This window comes from Pterocles gutturalis, unplaced genomic scaffold, assembly GCF_000699245.1.
Source record: "Pterocles gutturalis isolate BGI_N339 unplaced genomic scaffold, ASM69924v1 scaffold2509, whole genome shotgun sequence".
Lineage (NCBI taxonomy): Eukaryota > Metazoa > Chordata > Aves > Pterocliformes > Pteroclidae > Pterocles > Pterocles gutturalis.
In genome coordinates, this window is record NW_010130343.1 from 105,260 (window position 1) to 128,192 (window position 22,933).

General features: G+C 37.6%; 1 protein-coding gene across 1 annotated transcript in view; it reads left to right on the forward strand.

Annotated features, from left to right (window-relative positions):
* The window catches only part of WWOX (WW domain containing oxidoreductase), a 125,709-nt gene extending 103,051 nt beyond the window's left edge, over nucleotides 1-22,658 (forward strand). The window contains exons 5-8 of the mRNA XM_010080182.1: nucleotides 3,270-3,358; nucleotides 17,579-17,764; nucleotides 21,425-21,689; nucleotides 22,422-22,658. Coding sequence (XP_010078484.1) covers nucleotides 3,270-3,358; nucleotides 17,579-17,764; nucleotides 21,425-21,689; nucleotides 22,422-22,658 — 777 coding nt within the window. The remainder of the gene's footprint in view (nucleotides 1-3,269; nucleotides 3,359-17,578; nucleotides 17,765-21,424; nucleotides 21,690-22,421) is intronic.
* Nucleotides 22,659-22,933: the final 275 nt, after the last annotated feature.

Below are 22,933 nucleotides of genomic sequence, written 5' to 3' on the forward strand. Positions count from 1 at the left end.
AAAGAGGGAAAACATTGTAACAAAGGTAATACCGAGCTACTGCAAGAAAACAAACAACAAACCTTCTACTTGTCATTGATTGAATATATTCTTACATTATTAGGAATATACCGTGCAAGTATATTGCCTTATTCATAGTTTTTTTAAAAAGAAATTGTGACATAGAAGTAAGAGTGGGAAAATCTGGAAAGAAAAAGAATTGATACTAAAGGCTTAGTATTTCCTGTTCTCAAAGTGTAGTAGGAATTAATGGTCTACAAAATACCTGTGTGGAGTGAGAGGTGCTCGAACCTCAGTTGATAAAGGAGAATCTAAAACAGAAATCTGGGAACTTGCCTAAGCTCATGGCATGTAAAATGATTTCTTTCCCAGTTCCTGTTTGTGGAAAAAAATGATGATGGGCTTTTTGCATGCTTCAGAAGCTGAGGTGGCAAGTTCTGATCCGAGTGCTTTGGATGTTGCATGCTCCAGTTTCTCCTATGAGGAAAACAGAGCAAATGTGTGTCTCTGTGCTCAGTATGCACCTTGTATATGTGTGAAGGAAATGCAGACTGTTGCCATCAGGTTTTTAAAAAGCAAAAGCAGGGAGAAAGTTGAAAAAAAATTATTTTGCCATTTGCCTTTGCTGACCAATGGAAAAATTACTAAAACCATTCTTTTTTGCTATCTCTGTTTTTCATTTTTTTCAGGTCATTTTAGATACAGGTTTTTTTTACTTTCTTATCAAATGTTTTCTTTGTCTTTTTATGTAAGTGTATGTATATCAAAGCAAAAAGAAAAAAAGATGAAGTAGTTTTAAATTGTTTGGAATAAATTGTCTTACCGGCTGAAGAAAATAGAGTATGAATAGAAAGGTAGTCTCATTTTATTGATGGAACTGGTAGAGAACAGACATAATTATAGTTTGCATTTGCTATCTAGCAGTCAAACATTTATCACTTTCAGTAATTTATTTATGATTTTTAAATTTCTGATTTTAACATTTTCAATATATTCATCCACAAATCCAGGCCAATCTTAGACTGTTTAATTTCTATTTGTGAAAGTATTTTGGAGGTGTCATACTTTATTTTTCTTTTGGACTTGAAATACATGGACACCTCTCTTCTGTTCTTGGAATCAGTAGCAGAAGCCTAACATGTGACACCAAGAGGAAAAGCATTACCTGAGCAATGTCATGTGGACTTGAATCTGTGTCTGCAAGAGGACAGCAGTTAACAGCTTGTGGTATAGTCTGTTGAAGTGCTTTAGAAATTTTTTGACCCCCTCTTATGTCCCTGTATTTGTAGCATTCTTGTCCTTTTACCCTTGGGAGAGACGGGAGAATGTTTCAACTGAGGAACGCAGAAGCAAAACAAACCCAGCTATGCACCCTACTTCTTTGTTATGTAAACAGCTTTGAACTGCAAAGTTGAAGAGAAGTTGTTGTGGAGCTCTATTGCATAATGCAAGGCAGCAGCATCTTTCTCAAGTCTCTGACCATCAAACAGAAGAAAATATTTAGCCAGTGGGGCAAAATGAATTCCAGAGTGATGTGCATCTTGTGAGGGTAAAAACCCTCTTTGTAACAAGGTTGGATTTAGCATTTTCAGAGTCCATCAACTGATACTTCCTGATGGGAACTGAACCTGTCGGAATTTTAGTTGTATTTATTTTGCTGTCCTGATAAGTCTGGCTGGAGGAGGACAAAGGGAATTTGAGTGACATTCTGTTTAAACCCAACCTGTAAGGTAATTGTAGCGGGCAGAATGGGTGCTAGCAAAATAGAAAACAGATGTAGGGAGAACAGCACCAGATGTAATGAGACACGGAGATCAGATGAATTACTTGAACTTGGGAGACAATGGGAACAGTCTTCTTGGCTTCCTTCCGCGCTGACATGCGTCCTGCTTCCTTTTTTTCCTCTAGAAGTGCTCATTGTATAACCTTGTAATCATAGGAGATCCCCTGTTGCACCACGGTGCTAACAAAGCTCCCATTGCCTCTCCGCTCGTGCTGCCTCTGATTGCATAGTACCACTCTATCTGCTCCATCTTTTCCTTACTCTTTCCTTCAGCAGTGCTCATGTCCAGCCTGACACGTAGGGGTAGGTAGCATGTTGGAATTACGTGGAGTATCCCTCTAATTTATTTTTCCTGAGTAAGCTAAGCAGAGTGGACCAAAAATTGACGTTTAGGTTTGGGGAGAGTACAGGGCTTTTGTCAGCTTTCTTTTATGTACCAGAGAGTTTATGTGGTGCTGGGCAACAGTGAGTCTGAAAGCGAGGGTGAGCACAAAGACGTGTTCATAATTCCTTACTATGTGACTTGTATGTCATGATGGATGGTGTTTTGCAGAAGATCATAGATGTCTTAAAGTGTAGCGTTTGTGGAAGACCTAAACCCAGCTGTTGGATGTTGCAGTGCAGACACACAGCTGCAGTCAATGAAAGCTTGTCCAGAGCTGTGGCTTTGCAGAGCCACCATCCACTTGGTTCTGTGATGACTTTCACTTTGGTGGTTGCAATGAAAATGGAGTTTTGGTTCATTTTGTTCTGAGATTTTGAGTGTAAGCATTTCAAAAGGTCTGAGAACAGGGATCTTAAAGCTGAAAAAATTGAGAAGAGTTGTTTTGGTGGTGCCAAAGGTTAGCACCTTCAGGTTAACCTGTCATTTTGTGCGGTTGCATGTCCTCTTCTAGGTGAAAAGTTGGTTTTAAGTATGTATGTAATTTCTTTAGAAGATATTATGCACTGGTAAACTCTTATTGTATGAAAAGCTGTGTAGTCTGATCAGTTACTTTCTGTACTCATTTTATACTGTCTTTTATATCACCTGCTATGAACAATAGATTGTTTTGGATTAATCTGGGCAAGTTTGAATTTAGCTGGTTTTTTGTGGATTATTTACTGAGTATTTTTCTGTTGCTATGGTATGTAGAAACCAGCATGCATTAAGAATAATGCTTACTCTGTTTTTTATTTCATGAGTTAGATAAGTTTCACTAGCTAAATGGAAGAAAAAAGATTCCATATTAACCTTAACGCTACCTTGTGGCAATTCATTATATTATATAAAGCTGTGTGTTACATAGCAGAACCACAAAATGGCAGTGCTACTTATGGCACTAAATGTTGTGCTTGTCCATTGCTTTTGATGATTTGTATTCACTTTGGGCTTATAATGTTAAACAAGGGAATTGGACAAGTTTCATAACACATTTACTGTAACATGATACTGTGAACTAAACTTGCTGGTACTTATCTTTTTTAATATTTTCTCTTGTTCTAGCATAAAGCCAAGGTAGAAGCAATGACCTTAGACCTTGCTTCTCTTCAGAGTGTGCAGCACTTTGCTGAAGCATTCAAATCCAAGAATATGTAAGTACACAGAAAATCTATTGTAATAATTTCTTGTTATTTTAATGTTTTTATCAGCTGAGCACAGTTGGCAGGCTTCACCATAGCTGGACTGATCAGCAACTACAGTTAGTGAATAATCTTTTAACAGGAATTTTTTAAAATGTAAATTAAAGATCATTTGTTTTCATCTTTAAAAAACCAACTTTCATCATTTTGCAGTTGTTTGGAAGAGGTCAGGGATGAGCAATTAGTGCATTCCTTGTCTTGCTTTCTTTTCTAACCTTCTTCTCTCTGTCTCTTTTTAATTTTAAAACATTTAAAAGAAAATAGCCCTATGAGCGAGACAACTCTGTTTTCCAAACCTGTATTGGGAATAGTCCATACTTAGAAAAAGGGGTACAGAGGGTGGTAATGACATCATTTAACAACAGACAAATTTATATGGAGATAACCAAGTCAGCTTCCAAATGGTTTGGTTAGTTTGGCTTGAACAGAATAACGACTGTCTAAATTTAAGAGATTATTTGAAATCTTTATGTGCCAACTCTTGACAATAAATTCCACACTTTGTGCTTTTGTCCACAGTTTGACCCATTGATTGTTGTGACTATTCAACTTAGTTTTTTTCTGCAAATATTTCTGTAACACATATACATCTTACTGTACTTCTCAAGAGAATATGGCCTCTTAGACAGCTTTGAAAATATATTGTAGTGGGGAAAATATATAAAAAATAATGTTTTTTTCACTTTTGAAATACTGCCAAAGCTAAATCTCACATGGATAGACAGATGACATTTTAGTACTTATAGGTCTTTTAGATTCAAAGAATTGTCAGAGCTGCCTTCTAACACAAGTTCCTTTACTGCCAAAATCCTCAGTAACAATATTTTCTTATCGTATATCATCTTCATATATTAAAGCTTTCTTGAAATAGATAAATCCTTGCAGTATTGCTGCTTTAATACCAACTTGGTTTCATAGTATGAGAACAATAAGTGTTTTAATTTAGCTTCTTTGTGCTTCTAATATGCTACATTTCTTTAAAACCATTTGGTACAGTGAAAAGTTAAAAGCACCCTTCTTGCAAATGCTGCTCTGAACTTGATTTGTGTGTTGCAGATCATATCATGGTCATCCTAGTTAGACCATTTGGTATGCGTGTTTAGAAATCCTTAGAAATGAACATGCTTACGTCAATTTTTGCCAGGGAGCTTAGAAAATTAGAAGATATAGAATCAGTAAAGATACAGAATCAGTAAAGATACAGAATCAGTAAAATCTGTTTCACAGTTGTTGGCATCCATTGTTTCACCAGTGTAGGTCTGTTAAGCTCCATTGTCAGTGATGGACAGGTTTTACTAATGTTTCACTCTCATTTTATTTGGAAAAATTTTAGTAATAAACAGCATTTATAGCCTCTGCCTTGCCTGCAGATATTTCTGTCTCAAATCTGTACTCAGATGTGTGTATGTCTGGCAGGACTACCCCAAGCATTAGACTCCATAACATTATATGCAGTCTAAGGTCTGTATCTGGTGTGAGACTTGAGGGGTTTTGACGAAAATGAATTTCCAGTTGTATTTTGTTTAAAGTCTAAGGCTGGATGGAAACCAGACCACACACTCTTCCCGTAGCAGTGGATCTTTTATCTGATACAGATACAGAAGAGTTACCTTACAATCATCAGCACTGGCAGGAGAACGGACTGGAAGACCTACTAGTTCTTTCTGGCTCTGATTTTTTGTGATTTAACTATGTCTGAAAATGGTCAGAAAAACAATTATCTGGCAGTAGCATCTTATTACTGCAATGCTAGCCCTATGCGTTTTTCAGCCCTAATGTACACTAACTACCTTTGTCTCTTCGTTTATTTGTTTTGCTGTAGTGTCCAGAGGCTTTTGTCAGATCAGTGATTCCTTTGCATTAGTAGCTTTATGAGCAGTTGAAAGAAATCTTACAGGCTTCGGTGACAGACTGAGTCTTGTTCTTTATGCTTTGGCAAGTCTGTTAGCTGGTAGCCTAACTTTCTTAAAAGGCTTTGGTGTCTCTGATTTCATGCACCTGTAGGAGAAGGCACACTGCGATACACTCTGCCCAGTTCCCATGAGGCAGCTGTAAGTCCTATTAATGAGCATAGGAAATATGTTACGAGTACATAGTTTTCTTTCTTACAAAATCTCTTACAAATTCCTTAACAATAAAGTAGTAGGAAAAGCAAATGAAGTGTTTGATTTTCTTCTAAACAGAACTATCATTTGAGTTCTGAGTTGTATAGATCTTGGTTTCTGGGGAAAAAACCAGCAATAATTATGAAGTGTGAAAGAGAAATTTTATATGAATGCACGTTTTAATAAAGATCTGTATTTTTATTTCTCACAACACATTATGCAAAGGGTCCCTTTGTATTCAGTGGTGAACATCTTAAACATATAGGTGTGGATAGTTTTATTGTCTGTTTAATTCCTCCAGTCCACAATTGCTTTCTGGCACACTGGTATTCTACAGAATCTACTGGTCTTGGTGACACCTGGCCTAGTAACTGAAAGCTTATAAAATGGACAATAGATTTGCTTGTCTTTTGAAATTCTGCTTTTCTGGAACACTTCATGGCTCTAGGTGCTATTTTTTGTCAACGGATATAAGGGTGTACTCCTAGTCACGTCATAACCTGGGAGCCTGTTCTTCCTTGATTGACAGCTATTGGAAAAGAGTCTTAAGGACTGTGTTCCACATGTCTCTTCCTGTATGAGAAAACTAAAATAGGACTACTCCAGAAAAAGGATCCCTAAATTTAATTGAGATAAAACATCAAAACCTATTGCAGCTGGTGAAGGTGGTGAAGGCAGCTTCTTGAATGTGCTTGAGAATCTGAGAGATTCTGGAAACTGCGTGAAGAATGAAGAAATGTCATCCTCTGCTCAGAAACAGAGGCTGGTTGCATATAGAAAACAAATGATGCAACAGAGGGAGCATTGAGAAAAACATAAATAATAAACGAGAGTAAAGAGTTACTCTGGAAAGAAACATTTAATATAATTGGAGTAGTACTTAAGAGCTAAGAAGGCTTCCTTGCTTCAAAGAAAAAGTCAGATGATTCATCTTCAAGTTATCATGCTTGTAAGAGATTTGATAGGAATCTTTTATTCCTGTTTGGATTTGTTAGGTGTTGCAGCCTTGAATACAGATAAAATTTGGGCTCAGAGTATATAAACACTGGTAAATTATGCCATATTCCTATAAATAGATTCTGGAAAATCCTTCATCCTCATAGAAAATAGTAATTTTTTTGCTTGCATTATCTCTACTCTTGAGTTGATACAGCTGTTTCTCTTTCTGAGACTTATTTTTATCCAAGCAGTTTCAAATAGAGCTTTGGGGGAGAAGGGTTTTGCAGATTATTTTAGATCCTGCAGTTCTGTGACTGCAGCAGAATATAAACTTTCCTTATGAGCGGAACAGTGCTCTCCAGTTTTTCTTGCTCTCACAGTTACAAAGATTTTGTGGGCAGAATAAGCTAAACATGATAACTTAGTTGGATCTCCCAAAGTCATCTTTGGGAAAAGACAGAATAAAACAATATTGCTGTTGAAAGTCTGATCTACCTCTTCCTTCATTGCAGCACAACCTGAGCACAATGTGACTAACACGTAAAATGGAAGTCTAACTTGATAAAAGATATGGCTGAAGGATTTACAGAACAAATTCTTTACAGGAAGCCAGTTCATTATGTTACAGTACTGGCAACTAATTTTAGGCTCTAGTATTGAAAAGCAATGCTGTTTTTTCTGTGATTTTTAATTTTTTTTAAATGTGATTTCTGGCTCTCTCTTAGTATTCCTGGCTTGTTGTCTGGTGATACATTCCCCACTGGGTATTTCCACCAGGAGTAAGTGACCTCCACCTTCCTTCCACGTGAAGGCAGTGCTAGGGTTAGGATGAGAGTAGGAAAAGAGGTCTCAGTGCACCTAAATGGCTAGATTTGTTCAAGTTGTTTCTTTTATCTGTATCTAGTCTTTCCCCTCTGCTAGTTTCCAACTCCAGCAGTTGATTGAATGTCTCTGTTATGGAAAAATCAAATAAATGATCTGTTTATAAAAATGTTCTGGGCTAAGATGGATTTGGCATTGGCTGATTTTTGTGCGGTTGGAAGAGGCAGACCAACCAATCTTTCATTTTAGGCTTTTGGAACTTAAAAACACTGAATTGAATCTCCTCTTCATTGAGTGGGCACAATGTGAGGAATTATGGTTGGTATTAATCCACTTTATAGACAAAATGACTGCCCTCCCGTGATTGTACGCAACGTAGCATTTAAATCTAGTCAGCATCAGTGTTTGATAGTTCAGGGTCTGTAGGATTTGGTATTTGTGTAGGTGTGTGGATTTGTGGATGTGATACTTCGGTATTTATTTCCCAGTTTAATCATCACATATTTGACTAAAACCTCCGGACTTTAACTGGGGGACAGCGCTAATGTTTCAGTTCTAAAATTTCCAAAATAGCTACTTTTGGCAATATTTACATCATGTTATAATGGCATTTGCCTGATCCTCAGCATAAGAACACTTCCATGATCAAAACAGTTATCAGGCAGAAGTGAACAGTAAAGTTACAGACGAACTTTTATGGGCATCTTTAGTTTTGAGTGGTGCATAGTGCCACTTGGTTTGAATTAAAGTTATCTTCAGCCAAACAGTAAAACATCAATTTAATGTTCTCAATGTTTAAGGAAAAAAAAAAAAAAGAAATTATCCTGAAAAATCTTGAATTACTTCAAAGATATAAAATAGTGTTTGCCAACAGCTACTAAGAATTTTCTGAATTGGTAGCAGCAATTTGTAATTATGCAGGATTTCCATATGTAGATTTTTGCTGCAGTTGCTTTCCTATGCTTTAAAATAGGAAATTCTTTTTGTGGTAAGAATTGGCATACGCTAACAGTTTATTCACTTACGCTGTGTACAGAAATATGGAAAAGACAGCAGTTATGAATTATGATTCTCCATTTGGAACTTTAGTCTCTCTTATTTCCCTAACCAGACCCAAAATGGAGTGGGCCAGATTTTCAGCTGGCTTCCTTAACGGAGGCCTCAGACTCTATGAGTACATTCATTTTTCATGCTGCAAGCAGAAGCGCTCTGAAACCTTGTGGGTGCAATTAAGATTTCAGAGCCTGAACTGCAGAATACTGTTTTTCTGCATTTCCATGTATTATAACTGACATATTGCATGTGTGTTAAGTTGTTGTTTAATTCCAGTGTAACCGCAATTAACTCACAGACATTGTATGATAAATTCTATTCATACATATAAATACATATGTAAAAATGAGATCTGTTTAGAAAGTTGTTGCAGAGATAACTTTAAAGGTCCAGAAAAAATTAATATATGATTTCAACTAATTATTTGTGATGCCACTATGCCAATATGCCTAACAGTTCTTTACTAGGTGTATCTCTGTCAGAGATGATCATTGCCACTGCATATTGTCTTTCAAAATTTGAACATATTTTTGAACACTGTACAAATCTGCTAACTCTCTGACATTTATAGAAATACTTTTTTGTGAATTAAAGCTAGTAACAGGTGAGCTGTTGTCTTCTCTACTTAGAATACAGTTGTCAGTCTGACAGTGCCACTGAGGCACAAACTTCTGGACAACATTGTACACTTTGAGATATCAAAAAATATTCACATTGAATTAAGTATTGAAACATGCACAGTTCAGAAGTTACCGTTGCAGACAGCACGTATCTTAAATTTAAATAAGATCAAAGGCTGACTGCATTTGAAACATACATAATTATATTAGGGTGAAACATTTTTTCTCTTTCTGGTGGTACTGTGCCTTATTAAAGCCTGGGGATTGGCTTTCTGCATAAATATTTTTTCTTTCATTTTTTATTTTTTTTTCCCTTCTTTCTTCTGTTTTTAAGCTCTCGTACACAATTACCCCATTGTGGTAGCATGTGTCAAGTCATGTGGATCCAAAACCTGGTTTCAGTATTTTTTAAATTAAAAATCTCTCAAGCTTAGCCTCTCCCCCCTTTTACTGGAGGCAGAGATCATGACGTTTTTGCCACATCACCTCTGATTTCATCTGCTGGATCATGGAAATATCTACTGTCTCAGAACATTTTTTAGAGGTAAAAGTCCACATTAAAATAAGGATAGGATTGACAGTTCACCATAACTTTACATATAATTGTATTTGCAAAAATATTAAGTGTTTTTACATATTACTAATTGCAAGATTTTGTTAGGTGTTTGTTACATAGTTTTATGACTACAACTGTGCTGGCTAAGGTTTGTGAACTTGTCACTTGTCTTTGGACACTTTGCGCTCTTTTCACTGTAACCTAATGAAGAAAACTTAACAACCCTCCAGTGGCTTTCTGCTCAGCACGCTGGTGGTCCTGGTTCCCATTTTGAGCCATGTGTCTGTGCCTAAGTCAGAGTCTAAGATGGCTCATAAAGTCTTGGGGCCCTGTCTTCCAAAAAAAATTTCCACAAGATGCACCAGCTGTGAAGGCTGTTTTGAGTATCTAAGGAAGTAAAATATGTATGACTTAATATGCCTGATTGAAATGTATTTTGTTGCAAATAAAACAAGGATTTTGCAGCATTATAGCTGTGGTGGGTTAACTTTGGCTGGATACTAAGTGCCCAGCAAGCTGCTCTATCGCTCCCCTCCTCCGCAGTACAAGGGGAAAATAATAAGATAGAAAAAAACTCATGGGTCAAAATAAAGGCAGTCTAATAAAGCAAAAATCCAAGGCCATGCACGGAAGAAAAGGAGAACAACAGATTTTATTCCCTACTTCCTATCAGCAAGGGATGTCCAGCCACTTCCTGAGAAATAAGGCTTCCTATGCGTAGTGGTTGCTCCAGGAGACAAACATTATATTAATGAATGCCCCCCTCCTCCTCCTTTGTCTTAGCTTTTATTGCTGAGCGGATGTCATATGGTATGCAATATCCCTTTGGGCGATTTGGGTCAACTGTCCTGGCTGTGTCCCCTCCCAAGATATCAGCCAGACCCAGTACAACAGCTCAATGGGGTTTAAGAAGATCTGTGTGTTTAATTGATGTTGCCTTTGAAGAATTCTGAAATATAAGGCGAGAGTAGCTATTTAATGACATATAGATTAAAATGGTTTTAGTTTATTTAGTTAAAGGCTTTCTATGGGAGATAACTAAAACACATGAAGGCAGAGTCTTCTGGCACTTGGGTATGCAAGCCTTACTGCTGAAATGAGACAGGCCATGCACACACCACATGGCTCTTCATCTTAGAAGCCAAAAATTTGTTTTATGGTCTGAAAAGGTTGTATTTCTTCATTAGCTGTTCCCAAGGCACCAAAAGTCCCAGAGGATGTCAAAGTGCATTAATTTTTATCACAACATGGAATCTTTCAGGTCTGAATGGCAGCATGCAGCTGCTAGGGGCTTTCGGAACTGTGTTAGAGCTCTATATATCTCTAGGCAAAACAGAGGAAGGAGTTGTCATTGGCAAGTGAAATGTTCAAAATGCATGAAGTGTTTTATTGTTTGAATGATCAACCATGGTCCAGAAAACATTTTCCAAGGAGTTAGCTGTTTTCAATGGGAAATATCACAAATATGTTCTCAAAGTACTAATTGACCGACCTTGTGAGTTGTAGCTTTCTTTTTTGTAACAAGTACTTACTGTGTACAAATGAAATTCATATATTTAGAAGTACATGCAGAAACAACAAATCATTCCATGGTTATTGCAAAAATAAATGTTCCTTTACAGCTGGCTTATGCTTATTTGTAACTACCTGTGTGTATGTGTAAATAATGATTTGCTATTGGGATTTTGAAAAAGATGTATGTGTCCACTTTGAGGTAGCGCATGTCCTTAGGTGAGCTGCTGATTGAAAAGTACCAGATTCTGGATCTTTTCATTGCTGCTGTGTCCTAAGCATCAGGGAGATTTAAAACAAAACAAAACAAAACAAAATATCTTTGCAGGGCATGGCAAGGAATGGAACAAAGTGCTCCTCTTTTTGTGCCAGGGCTTGGGAAAAGGAAGAGGATGCAGAATGGAAGTGCTGAAAGGTTGAATGGACACAAGTTAAGTTGCAGAGCCCTATCCTACCCTCTCTTCTACCCCAGCCTGGCCCCAAGACTTTCAAAATCCATACTTATGGAGGTATTTTGAGTCCCCAGGGATACAGAACTAGCAAAGATGCAACACTTTGACAAACGAAAATGTAGTTTCTTGGATGGAGACATTCTGGAGGTGTAAGATGATGTGTTTTTTTTTTTTTTTTGTTGGGTTTTTTTTCCCCCATGCGTGTGAGAAAAGCTAATAAAGGGAAAACCAGGCCTAATGGATGTTTTCTTTTTAGTTCTAAATTTGTTGAGACCTCTGTTCCTTCTCCAAAGTTCTATGAAATTGTATACTGAAGCTTTTAGAGAGGTAGTGAATAATTATTGAGAGATGGCTTACCTATATGGCAGTAGGCAGATGATATATTACGAAGACACAGGGGCAGCTGCTCATAATAATTCCCGTGTATTTGGCACGAAGGAAGAAGCAGAACAGTTTCAGTCCACTCTCATTAATCTCTTGGAAGTGGGGCAGAAGTATTTGCTGATCAACAGTGTCAAAACCTGCAAAGAAATCCTGTAGGATGAATTTGAGAGAATTTTCCTTGCTTCTAGCAGGAGGTCATCCATCAGGGCTCTAAGTCCTGTGTTAGTCACTTGCCTTAAAATGAAGCCTGTCTGACAAGGATCCACAATTCTGCCAGCTGACAGGTGGCAACAGAGCATATTTTTGCTGGCTTTGCTGTCAGTATTTTTAGAAAAAGGGAAGCTAGACATTAAGCATTCGTTTCCAAAATTCATTGAGTTAAGGAGTGGTGGTTTTTTTTTTTTTTGTTTCTTTTCATCAAACAAGTAAATATTTTGGGGTCAATGCTAGATTATACATGGCTCTGAGATTTCCTGCTGCTGTCTGACTTAATGATTTTCCCATTGCTCAGTTTCCCATCAGTGCTGCTTGTAAAACTGAGAGGGATTTCTGGAGATCCATAAGCCTAGCCTGCGTGTTGGTTATTTCCTTTGTGAATACAGGCATTCCCTCACAGGAGGAAGTACCATTTTCTAACTTTAAGAGAAAGCAACATGGGTGTTCAGAGTTATGGGATGGAAAAGTTCGGTGGGCTGTGACTTTGCTTTTTTATGGAAGAGAAGTCGTAACTCTGCCTTCTCTACTGGCCATGACATAGGTCTGCAGTTGCTTATGGGACTTTGGGGATATGGTGAGGCCTTTTCTGTTGAATTTCAGTGTAATTCCAAACAGTGTGAACTTTTCAAATCACTTGAGAAGTGCCCCAGATGGTGTGACATTCTGCTTCATGGGAAGATTTGAAAGTATTCCCTTTGCATAATTTCTGGTTAACTATTTCATTACGTTTGAAATGGGAGAACACCAAAGCCAAGAACTCTGTTGACATTTTGGTGGTGTTTGTTTAACCTCCTAGTGCACAGGCTACATTTGTTGAAAAATATTATTCTTACCTTTGCAAATCATCAGTAATTAATTCCCTTGGAAATATCTACTGCTGCACACAGCCAGCTTGGGAGGCTGCTGACAGATCATAGTTTTACATCAGGTGCTAACAAATTGATTATTAAATTTCGTAACTAACTGATTTATAACAACAACTTAATTTTTGTATCTCTCTAATTTATTCACTTAACTGTATTTTCAAATAGCAAGGAGCAGTTGGACTGCTTTGTGCTCCTAATGATGAGCACAGCATATAAGATCTGAATTGCCTGTTGCAAGGGTTAGTGATATATCGCAGACTTGTGAAGTGCACAAGATATTAGATGGTTTTCAGCTGAGATATTCACAATTAAGAATGTTGTGTTAATTCGACATGCATTTTAACTTTTACTAAATTGTAGCTACACTTACCAGCACAAGGAGAGTTTTCTAGAATTGCTGTATAGCTTGCAGTTAAAGCAGAGTATTCTTGAGCCTCGGTCATGCTGTGAAGGATAAGAAACAGTGACTACATGCTATGATGGAGCAGCTCATGTTCGAGTCCCAGTGCATACTTAAATTTTAATGGTAGACCACCTTAGCTCACTTGCTCTGATGTAAGTCACTGAATGAAGACATTTTAAGGAGGCATAGGGGTAAATTTTCAAAACACTCTGTAAGGTTTTAACTATACAGTGTTTCCAGAAATATCAAATAGGTGTCATGGTTAGAGGGAGCAGGTTGGTAATGTCGATACCAGGGGTAAACACTAAAGAAAATTTTCCTTTGCTGCTGACATTTTTTGTTGGCCTTAGATGTGCCTTTGGTGTAGAAATACAAACTATTTTAAACCAAGAGGGGATTATTTTTTTTAAATCGGGCTCAGGAGAAAGCTTAATGTAGATCGCAGCAATGTTTTTAATGAACTTGTGAAATCAAGGTCATGGTTCTGCTATCACTTAAAAATACTCCTGTCATAAAGCAAAGCTGTAGTGCCAGATGTGTGGTGTGAATTGTCATGTGTCTTAAAAATTTTGTTCCTGCATAATGATACGCTCAGTGATATAGAGCTCTGCACCATTGAGATTAGAATCTGTCATCTGTGGCTGAAATTCATAACTATATGGTGGCTCTTACATAGGTAATCTCATTCATTTCCTGGTGCGTAAGTGTCCAGGTCACAAAATTTTCGATGACAGTTTTCAGTAATTGGACCTTTGTTAGCAGCCTGATGAGAGCCACCGATAGCTTAATGGACATGTATCCAAATCTGAGAAGTGGTTCTTTCTGAGCTGAAATGAAGCACAACAGCTATATCTATTGATAAGACTCTTTAGGTTTCTTTTCTGTGGTGTTTTCTAGAGAAATCAGTTTTTAACCATTTAAAAACACTAACACTAATTAAAGAAATTCTAAAACGGAAGCTGATATTACCTTTTCAGTATGAAAATATGTCTCTGTATTTTTATATTTCTTCACAAATTTTTAATAAAATATTCTAAATACTTTAAACTTTACCATCCCTTTAATTTTAATTACTTTTACTTTAAAAAGTTAGAACAAAATTTTGTTTGAAAAATACAAATCTAATTAAAAGCCCTGAAGCATAATTTTATTTCTTTTATAAAACCCAATTAAAAGCCCTGACAATTTAAAAGTGACTACATTTTATAGTTTTATAATTCTAGAATAATCTTTTAATTAATTGAGCTGACAGTTTTAAGTAAAGAGTGCATATTTTTCTTCTGGTAGTTATTGCGTAATTAGTCTTAATGAAGGATACTACTATTTGGATAAGTGGAATATAGTTTTGCTTCATATGCGAGTCCTTTCTGTCTTACTGTGGTCTGTTAACGTCATAGTACATATGACAATTATCAAAGAGAATTACAGTCTTTTTGAAAAGTGCCATGTTTGCTTTTGCAGGGAATGGCGCTGGTATTTCATGTATTACTGCTGTACTCGTGTGCTTCAGTTCTTGTACAGGAGGCTCTTACAGCAAAAATTGCATCTATGATGAAGAAAGTTGGTCCTTCTTCCCAGCAGATTTACAAATCTGTAAATTAATTCTTGCTAGAGCTTTCCATAAACTTTCAGAAGAGGTGATGAATCATCCAAAGTTTCCACACATGCACTGTCAAGCTTCATGAGGTTTTGTTTTCCTGTTGGCAGATGCATCTCGAACAGACAAAATGAACTTGGGTTTAAAACATTTTGGTACCTTTTAAAAAATATGATCCTGCCTATCTTAGTAAATAGCCTGCTTGCACTGTGTTGCGTGAAAAAAAAAAAAACAACCAAAACAAACTGCCTTTTTTTTGAAGTTGGTTTGAAGAAAAATAAAGAATCTTGCCCTTAAAAGGACAGTCCCCCTTCATCTTCAGTTTCTTTTGTGGGTGTAGTATGTATGTGACGATATTATGCGTATAAGTGTCTCTGACCAAAAGGCAAATCAGAAATTCAGCGCTTCAGAAAATGAGCTTCCCAAACTACACAGATGTTTCACACTGCTTCTGAAGCTTTTTGTTGAAATTTTCCAAGTTGGCACAGGTACAGATACTAGATTGTTAACTTCTTATTAAAGCAGACTACATTGGTAACTTCCCAGTGGGCCTGAAGTTGAAATTTATTTTAATAAGGAAATACAGCCTAGTGTTTATGTCAATGATTACACAGCTCTTTCAGTATTCAGCTAGGGTGCATTTGATTCCTTCAGAAATGTTTTTTTGACAACTGGGCTCTCAAAATCTGGAGTTTTCAAACATGCCTGAAGGAATCTAATTGCTTAGGTTTGTTTGACAACCTGGGGCTTCATGTTTCACAGTATTTTCCAGAATTCCTTTTGCAGATGCTGAGTTACAGTGTATGTGTCCTTCACCCATGCAGGAAAATGATCTGACTCTGGGTCTCCTGTCATCCTTTTGTGTGTAGGGCTGTGGGGAAGTACTTGAAAAGAACAAGCAGGTATTTTTCTGAGTTGTGCTTCATTTATTATCTTCAGAATTAGAGTTTATGTTGGGTGGTTGATTTTGTATCATAGGATTTGGCCAATTACAGTAAAGACATAATACCCTGTAACAGGCTAAACAAACAAATGTGACATCTTACTATTGTGGTGTTAGGACATCACAGGTATTAGTGCACAGTTAGTGCAAGAATGAAAGGTGTTCGTTTGATAGTCATTATTTTGTGTGACCTTTCCTATTTAATTATATCAGGGCCAGGGATGCCAGCTGCAGAGTCTCAGGTCTGAGGTTTTCAGCTCGGGTATGCTTGCTGAGGTCTGCTGCGTCAGACTCTGACTCAAGGACAAGAATACACTATTGGTGCCAAGGTTTCCTTAGAGATGAAACAATCTAGCAAATGTAGATCTGTCTGAGGTCCGAGAACCAGAGTCCTTGCTGTGTTTCATAAGGATTTGAAAAAAGACAAGAAAGAACAGAAAGGATGCTTGTCCTTGATCTTGCTGTAGAGTTTGGGAAGGCTGCAAGGTGCGCAGCATCCTGAGATTACATGGAGATATCAAGGAATTTGAAGTTTTCTGGACCTGATTTTTGAATGAGAGAGGTATGTGACAGTCTAGGTTCTTTTCTAGCTAGTTTGGTAGAATCTTACCCATTACAAAGCAAGTTGGGAATGTTTCATTTCAAGTTCCTTCATTGTGGCATTCCTTAAACTGGGTTAGCTGAGTTCAGTGAGGAAGGATGCTGTCTCAAGGATCTCATATGTATGGTGTGCAGTTTTTCCACCAAAGATTATAGCTTCTGGAGGATGCTTTTGTTTTCCAACTCAGTCTTTATTGGCTGTATTGGCTTTATTTCTTAATCACTTTTCCCCTGCACCAGTTGTGCAGATGTCATGAATAGATGTGTCCCCCATGTAAGAAAGTGATTGGAGCTGCTCCTCCCCTAGGAAAAAATTATTTTCTAAATGCACCAGAAGGAGATTGTTTCCTTCCATTGATAGTGTTGATGTATTTCTGGTGACCTGCCCGTGTGTGCCAGCCATCCATCCGCTGATCGCTATTGTTGTGAACTTTCAGGACACAAGGAGTTTGGTGCGGTGGTCTTGCTCTGGTAGGCATCTTGAGATGTTCTGTGGTGGGCTAATTTATTAAGTTACCTAATTTATTAGAGGAAAATAAAAATTAAAACCTCTCCCCACCCTGAGCGGGGCCGGAGGACGGGGAGTTGTGGTCAGCTCACAGCAGCTCCCCTCGGCTGCTCCTTCCCCTCACGCTTTTCTCTGCGGCAGCGCTGGGGCCTCTCCCCAGGCTGCGGCCCTTCGGGGCACACCCGCTCCAGTATGGCTGTCCCTGGGCTGCAGGGAAATCCCGGCTTTGGCGCCCGAGCACCTCCTCCCCTCCTCGCCAGCCCCACACTGCCGTTTTCCACCTTTTCCCCTCACTCCTCTCAGCTGTGGGGGGCTTTGCCCTCGCTTTCCCAGAGGCACCACCAGTGTCACTGAGGGGCTCAGCCCGCCTGTGGTGGCGCCGCTGAGGAACCTGGAACAGGCCGGAACCGGCGGGGGGGCAGCTTCTCCTCACAGAACCCACCCTGCAGCCATGCCGAAGCCTTCGCACCTGCGCCCAGTACACACCTAAGCCCGGCTCACACCTCACTCCGGCTCACACAGGACCATGTTTACGTGTATTTCCGTGAGATTTCTTTTTCCTGATGTGGTTTTATTCCACACTTCTGCCCGCCCAGGCCTCTGCACATCCTGGTCTGCAACGCTGCCGTGTTTGGGGCTCCCTGGTGCCTGACAGAGGACGACCTGGAGACCACCTTCCAGGTGAACCATCTGGGACATTTCTATCTTGTCCAGCTTCTGGAAGATGTTTTACGCCGGTCATCTCCTGCCAGGGTTGTGGTGGTGTCCTCCGAATCACACAGGTTGGTCAACGTCACCATTGCTTTAGCTGAGGCCTGCAGTCCTTAGAGCATAAAACGGCTATGGCAGAACTGCCAAAGTTTTTGAAAACAAAAGGCCCTGCTCTAAAGTATTTGTGTTTAAATAATCTTTTTAAAAAAATAGAAGATTTACTAACATCGGTGGATGTTACTGGGTTTGGCTCTGTTGCTGGATAAAGTGTGTTCTAGTTTTATAACTATGTAGGTATTTTTTGATCATTCTTTGTACGAATGCAGATTTTCGCCGCATTTCAGACCAGTCATTGATTTTGTGAGGAGATGGAATAATAATTGATTAAATCTGAATGGCATGACCTATATTGATTTGTCATTCAACAACTTCAACATCTTACCGAGAAGAATGTGCAGTTATTTTAGCAGGAGAAACAATGCAATTAAAAACTGCTAGATGAAATCCAATTGTTTTATAATGAGAAATTAGGGAATTCAATGCAGACATTAGCTGTATAATTATAAAATGGGAAGCAGTGTAGTTAATACTTATTAGAAATCTGGCCATGCCTCTTTTGGTGAATTTTTTAATTAAAATGTTAGATGCTCATCTTTTCTACTGCCAGGAGAAGTACAGCTGGCAACAAAAAGACGTTGATGAGGTTTGCCTTATTTCAGACATGCTTGTGGTGTTTGTGTTAATAACTGAAAGGACAGATTTGATTTTAATAAAGTTCCTTGTGCAAAATGCATGCCCCAGTTCTGAATTTTAGTGGGCACAAACCACTTACTGTTTTCTGATTTAGCTCAGGCACTGAGGGATTAAACTTATAATGTCCAGCTTTAAACATTACTGTTGATTTCTATTTCACTTTTGGTCATGTGTAACAGCTCTAGCAAACCAAAAGGAAGAATGCGTAAGTGCTTTTTTCTTTTTTTTCCCCCTCCTTGCCTTCATATTTCTGAAATGTTTTAGTGACCCAGAATGGAGCTTATTTTTTCAATCATGTTTCCATAAAATGTAACCCCAGGGACCTGGTAGAGACAGACCAGCCAAGGGTCAGGCTGAAACCTTTATCACTTCCAAACACAGGGGCTTATGGTATAAATGACACACTGTAGATAGATTTACTTTTACCATTTTAAATTTATGATGGCTGAAATGAAAGGAAGCAATAGAAAATGCCAGTAATAATCCTCCCTGGTGTTAAAAGACATGAAATGTCTAGTAATTAGGTGGTAACAAAATGTGGACATCCTTATCTTTGCAAATCACACCAGGTTTGTGAAAGCAAGTAGCAGAGTCCTGTTAGGAGTGAGGGAGGCTACTGCGGGGCAGGCGAGATAGCTCTAGAAATAAATCTGCCAACTCCAATCACTTGCCAGATGTGGAGGGCACAACGGGATATGGATAAATGAGCTGTTATTTAGTGGGAGATTATGTTGAATTGTCAGCTGCTTGTTCCCCTTTGTAAGTTTGTATCTCTTGGAGTATTTTAAGTGACATCTTTGTTTTTCACTATATTAAGTGCTGTGTTTAACTAGAACTCACATCTCTGGACATCTTTATCTGTGTTTTCAAAAACATTTTTTTAAGTGCTTATTGCTAACTCAGTAAGATCAGCCAAGTTTTATAGAAGCCCATCAAAAAATAAGTAACAGTCTATGTTTGAATAAAATAATAAATACAAATAGTAAATTTCCCTTTTTCTAAGGGGTCCAATTCATGTACTGTGGCATATTTTAACACGTAAGCTGATCAGTGTAAATAACTGTGCTTTTCCCCTCATCTGTTTAATGGCAAGAAGTTGATGTAAGGAGTTAGTTTAGACATTAGGTATTATTAGGTAGTAGTACTTTCTGACCTACTTGAGAACTCTGAGCCTTAAACTATGTTGTAAAGTGGAAGTGTTGTTATCTTATTACTTCCATAAACCTTGGCTAGATCTTTTTGCAGGAGTCAAGACCCCATGTTAGCAAAAAAATAAAGTCCCATGTTTGCAGAAAATATTATACTAGACTGCTCCAAGGCAAAATATTTATTTGCCTCTCTGGTTCTTAATTCATTTCTAGTTACTTCTCTGGATTCAGCACAAATTAATTCTGTTTAAATTAAGCTTTTGGGTACTTTAAGCACATCATATTAAAATCAGAATAGTAAATAGGTTGACTTTCCTTCTGTCTTTATTTCTGTGTTGTTAATTTGATTGTACAGCCCTTATCCTACTGAATTCAGTGAGATTGCCGACATAAGTCAGATTGACTCACATAAGCACACTTGCAAGACTGGACTTAAAATATGCCACCATGTTTCTGTTGCACAGGATACACAAAGTATTTTATTTATAGATTATTTTTGGTGTCATAAATGATTACTTGAGGAATGAATATAGGAAATTCCTCCCAGAATAGTTCTGTTAATTTCAGAAATGTATTTTATCTGTCTGAAAATTATGAAAGAGAAATTTTGTTGTTGAGATTGAAGGGCTAATTCTGCAAGATACAGAACATCCTGGATCCCTCTTGAGTTCAAATACCATCGTTGCTTTTCTCTGAGTGTATTATAATTCTGCTCACAAAATGAATGTTGAAATTCCAGCTGATCTCTTCATTTCTGGGCATGAGATGCAAAATTAGTAAAGATATTTTAAAACATTTTTCTAGTGTGTATTATAATTATGTTTATCCCTGTTCTTCCCAGCTGATTCTGAAAAATCTAAGTATTAAAAAGAGCTTGCTAAATCCATTTTATTTTTAGTAGCTCTTCTGAATGAAACAGAACTAAATGTAGTATTATTTTCTAATATTAAGATATACCAGTAAACTCATAAATCAAATTGTAAGAATTGGGGGGAAGAATGCTATATGGAAACTTCCTTTTCTTCATGTAAATGTCTTTACAACATTCACTACTTTGTTATTAAAAAAAAAAAAAAAAGGAAAGAAACAAACAGCTGGTGTTTAATGACTCTGTCAGACCCAATTAAAAAACATCAACTAGTTACTTTGATTTGTGTTCAGCCATGCCATGGGTATACTTAAAAACATTATACTCTGCCAGAACTCATTTTGGCTTTGTTTACGTTTATCTTTTAAACATATAAGACTATTGATGGCAAGTTACCAAGGTTATAACCCCTTTATATTCATCAATTTTTAATCTAAAAAAGAGTCTAAGAGGCAGTGAGACTCATCCATAGTTACTTGAACACTTAAATGAAAGTGTGCAGTATGTGAACACTGGATGAAATAATCAGGGGATGGGAAGAAAGGGAAATGAAAGGATGCTGGTTTTCTCTGCTTCTAATGGAGTTATTTTATCCTACGTTATTTCCTCCAAGTTGATTGTGCTTTCCTAGATCTGTGGCAAAATCTTTTTTTTTTTTTTTTTGGATTTAAAATAAAGTGATTCCTAAGTTACATATTATGCCTTTAAACCATTAAAGCTTTTTTTGGCTTGTTTTTATTTGTCATTTGCTTCTGCTAATTTTTCTGTAATTTTACTGCCATACTATATGGGACCTTTGTCTAGGTTTCAGGCATTTTCCACTAGATGCTTTCAGCTGCTAAATAAGGTGTTGTTTTATGTAGGTTCTGGCCAAGTTCTATTCTCTCGTCTACATTTTATGTTGTTCTTAATGAGAGTGAAATTAACTCTGGGATATCTAAGGCATATTTACTGTTTTTTAGATTTACAGACATTAAAGACTCCTCTGGAAAACTTGATTTCAGCCTGCTTTCTCCATCTAGAAAGGAGTATTGGGCTATGTTGGCCTACAATCGTTCCAAGCTTTGCAATATACTGTTCTCCAATGAGCTGAACCGGCGCCTTTCTCCTCATGGGGTGACATCTAATTCAGTCCATCCTGGAAATATGATTTACTCCTCCATTCATCGTAACTGGTGGGTGTACACCCTGCTGTTTACCTTGGCTCGACCTTTCACCAAATCCATGGTAAGTGAATGACTTAACAGTATTTTACACATCTTCTCTTTTCAAATCAGGGGAGTAAAGTTATAAAAATCCAGATGTGTGTATCTGCTTTGACCTGTTGCCTTTTATAACTATGACTGATTTTAATGACAAATATGGTGCCAAGATAGTGCTCTAGAAGAGGATTCTTCAATCATTTTACATTAACTTTGTCAATCTTCAGTAAAGGAACCTTGTTCAATGGAGTACATGACTTCCTTGTTTGAATATATGATTTTCACTGTGATTAAGGTAGTTGCACATCTTAGGTGTGGGATAGTTATTTCTGTGCTCAGTATATGTAAAACATCAAAAAATTGCTTTGGTTTTTAAGTGGAATATGCTTGACTGCATTTTTTATGTAAACAGATGCCCTAGTTAGAAAAGAATCTCCAGGCATTATTAATGGCTGAGGGAAAGTGATTTCAGTGGTAAAAGCACCTTCATTCATATTTAAAAGAAAGCCAACAAACCCAACAATTTTCTTGATTCTTATAAAGCACTGAAGGCAACGGGTGTTTTCCCTTTGTCTCCATTGAACGTTGGACTGGCACCACGACATAATGAAAGGCTACGCGGTTCTTTCGTAGCCAACATTATGAAGGTCCATTATATAAGAATTTGCAGCATGTATAGCACTGGGAGGAGTTAGTCTAATCCCTTGAACCTCTGGCCTAGGTTATTTATAAGAAGTCCAAAGTCTTTTTTTTTTAGGCAGATGATGACTCTTACTTCATTGAGAACTGGCTTCCTTTAGCCTTATTGACTGTTTCTTATCCCTTATTCACTGGCAAAGAAGGGTATTCCCAAAAGAGGAGCAGGGAGAAAGAGTCTCCCTCGAATATCTGCAGCTCTATATCAAAAAGATTCATACCCCTGCACAACTCATCTAGCTGTGGCAATTTGTTCAAGCCCAGAGGAGGCCCCTTCTACAGAGGATTTCACAACTGATGAGTGGTTGTGGTATAACTGTCTCCCTGAGCTGGTGGTACATACCAAATTTATTTTATTTTTTTTTTATTTAAAAAAGAACAGAGAAGGAATCGTTGAGGCAGAGGGATCCATCCTTAAGTATCTTAATCTACTGCATAGCCTATAGTAGCTGAGCAAATCAGTGATGGGACTTGTTTGTATAGCTGCAAAAAAAGATTTGCTTCTACATTTCATTATCACAGAGATAATGAAATCAATCTTAATTTATACTCAGTTAATGTAAGTGGAAAACA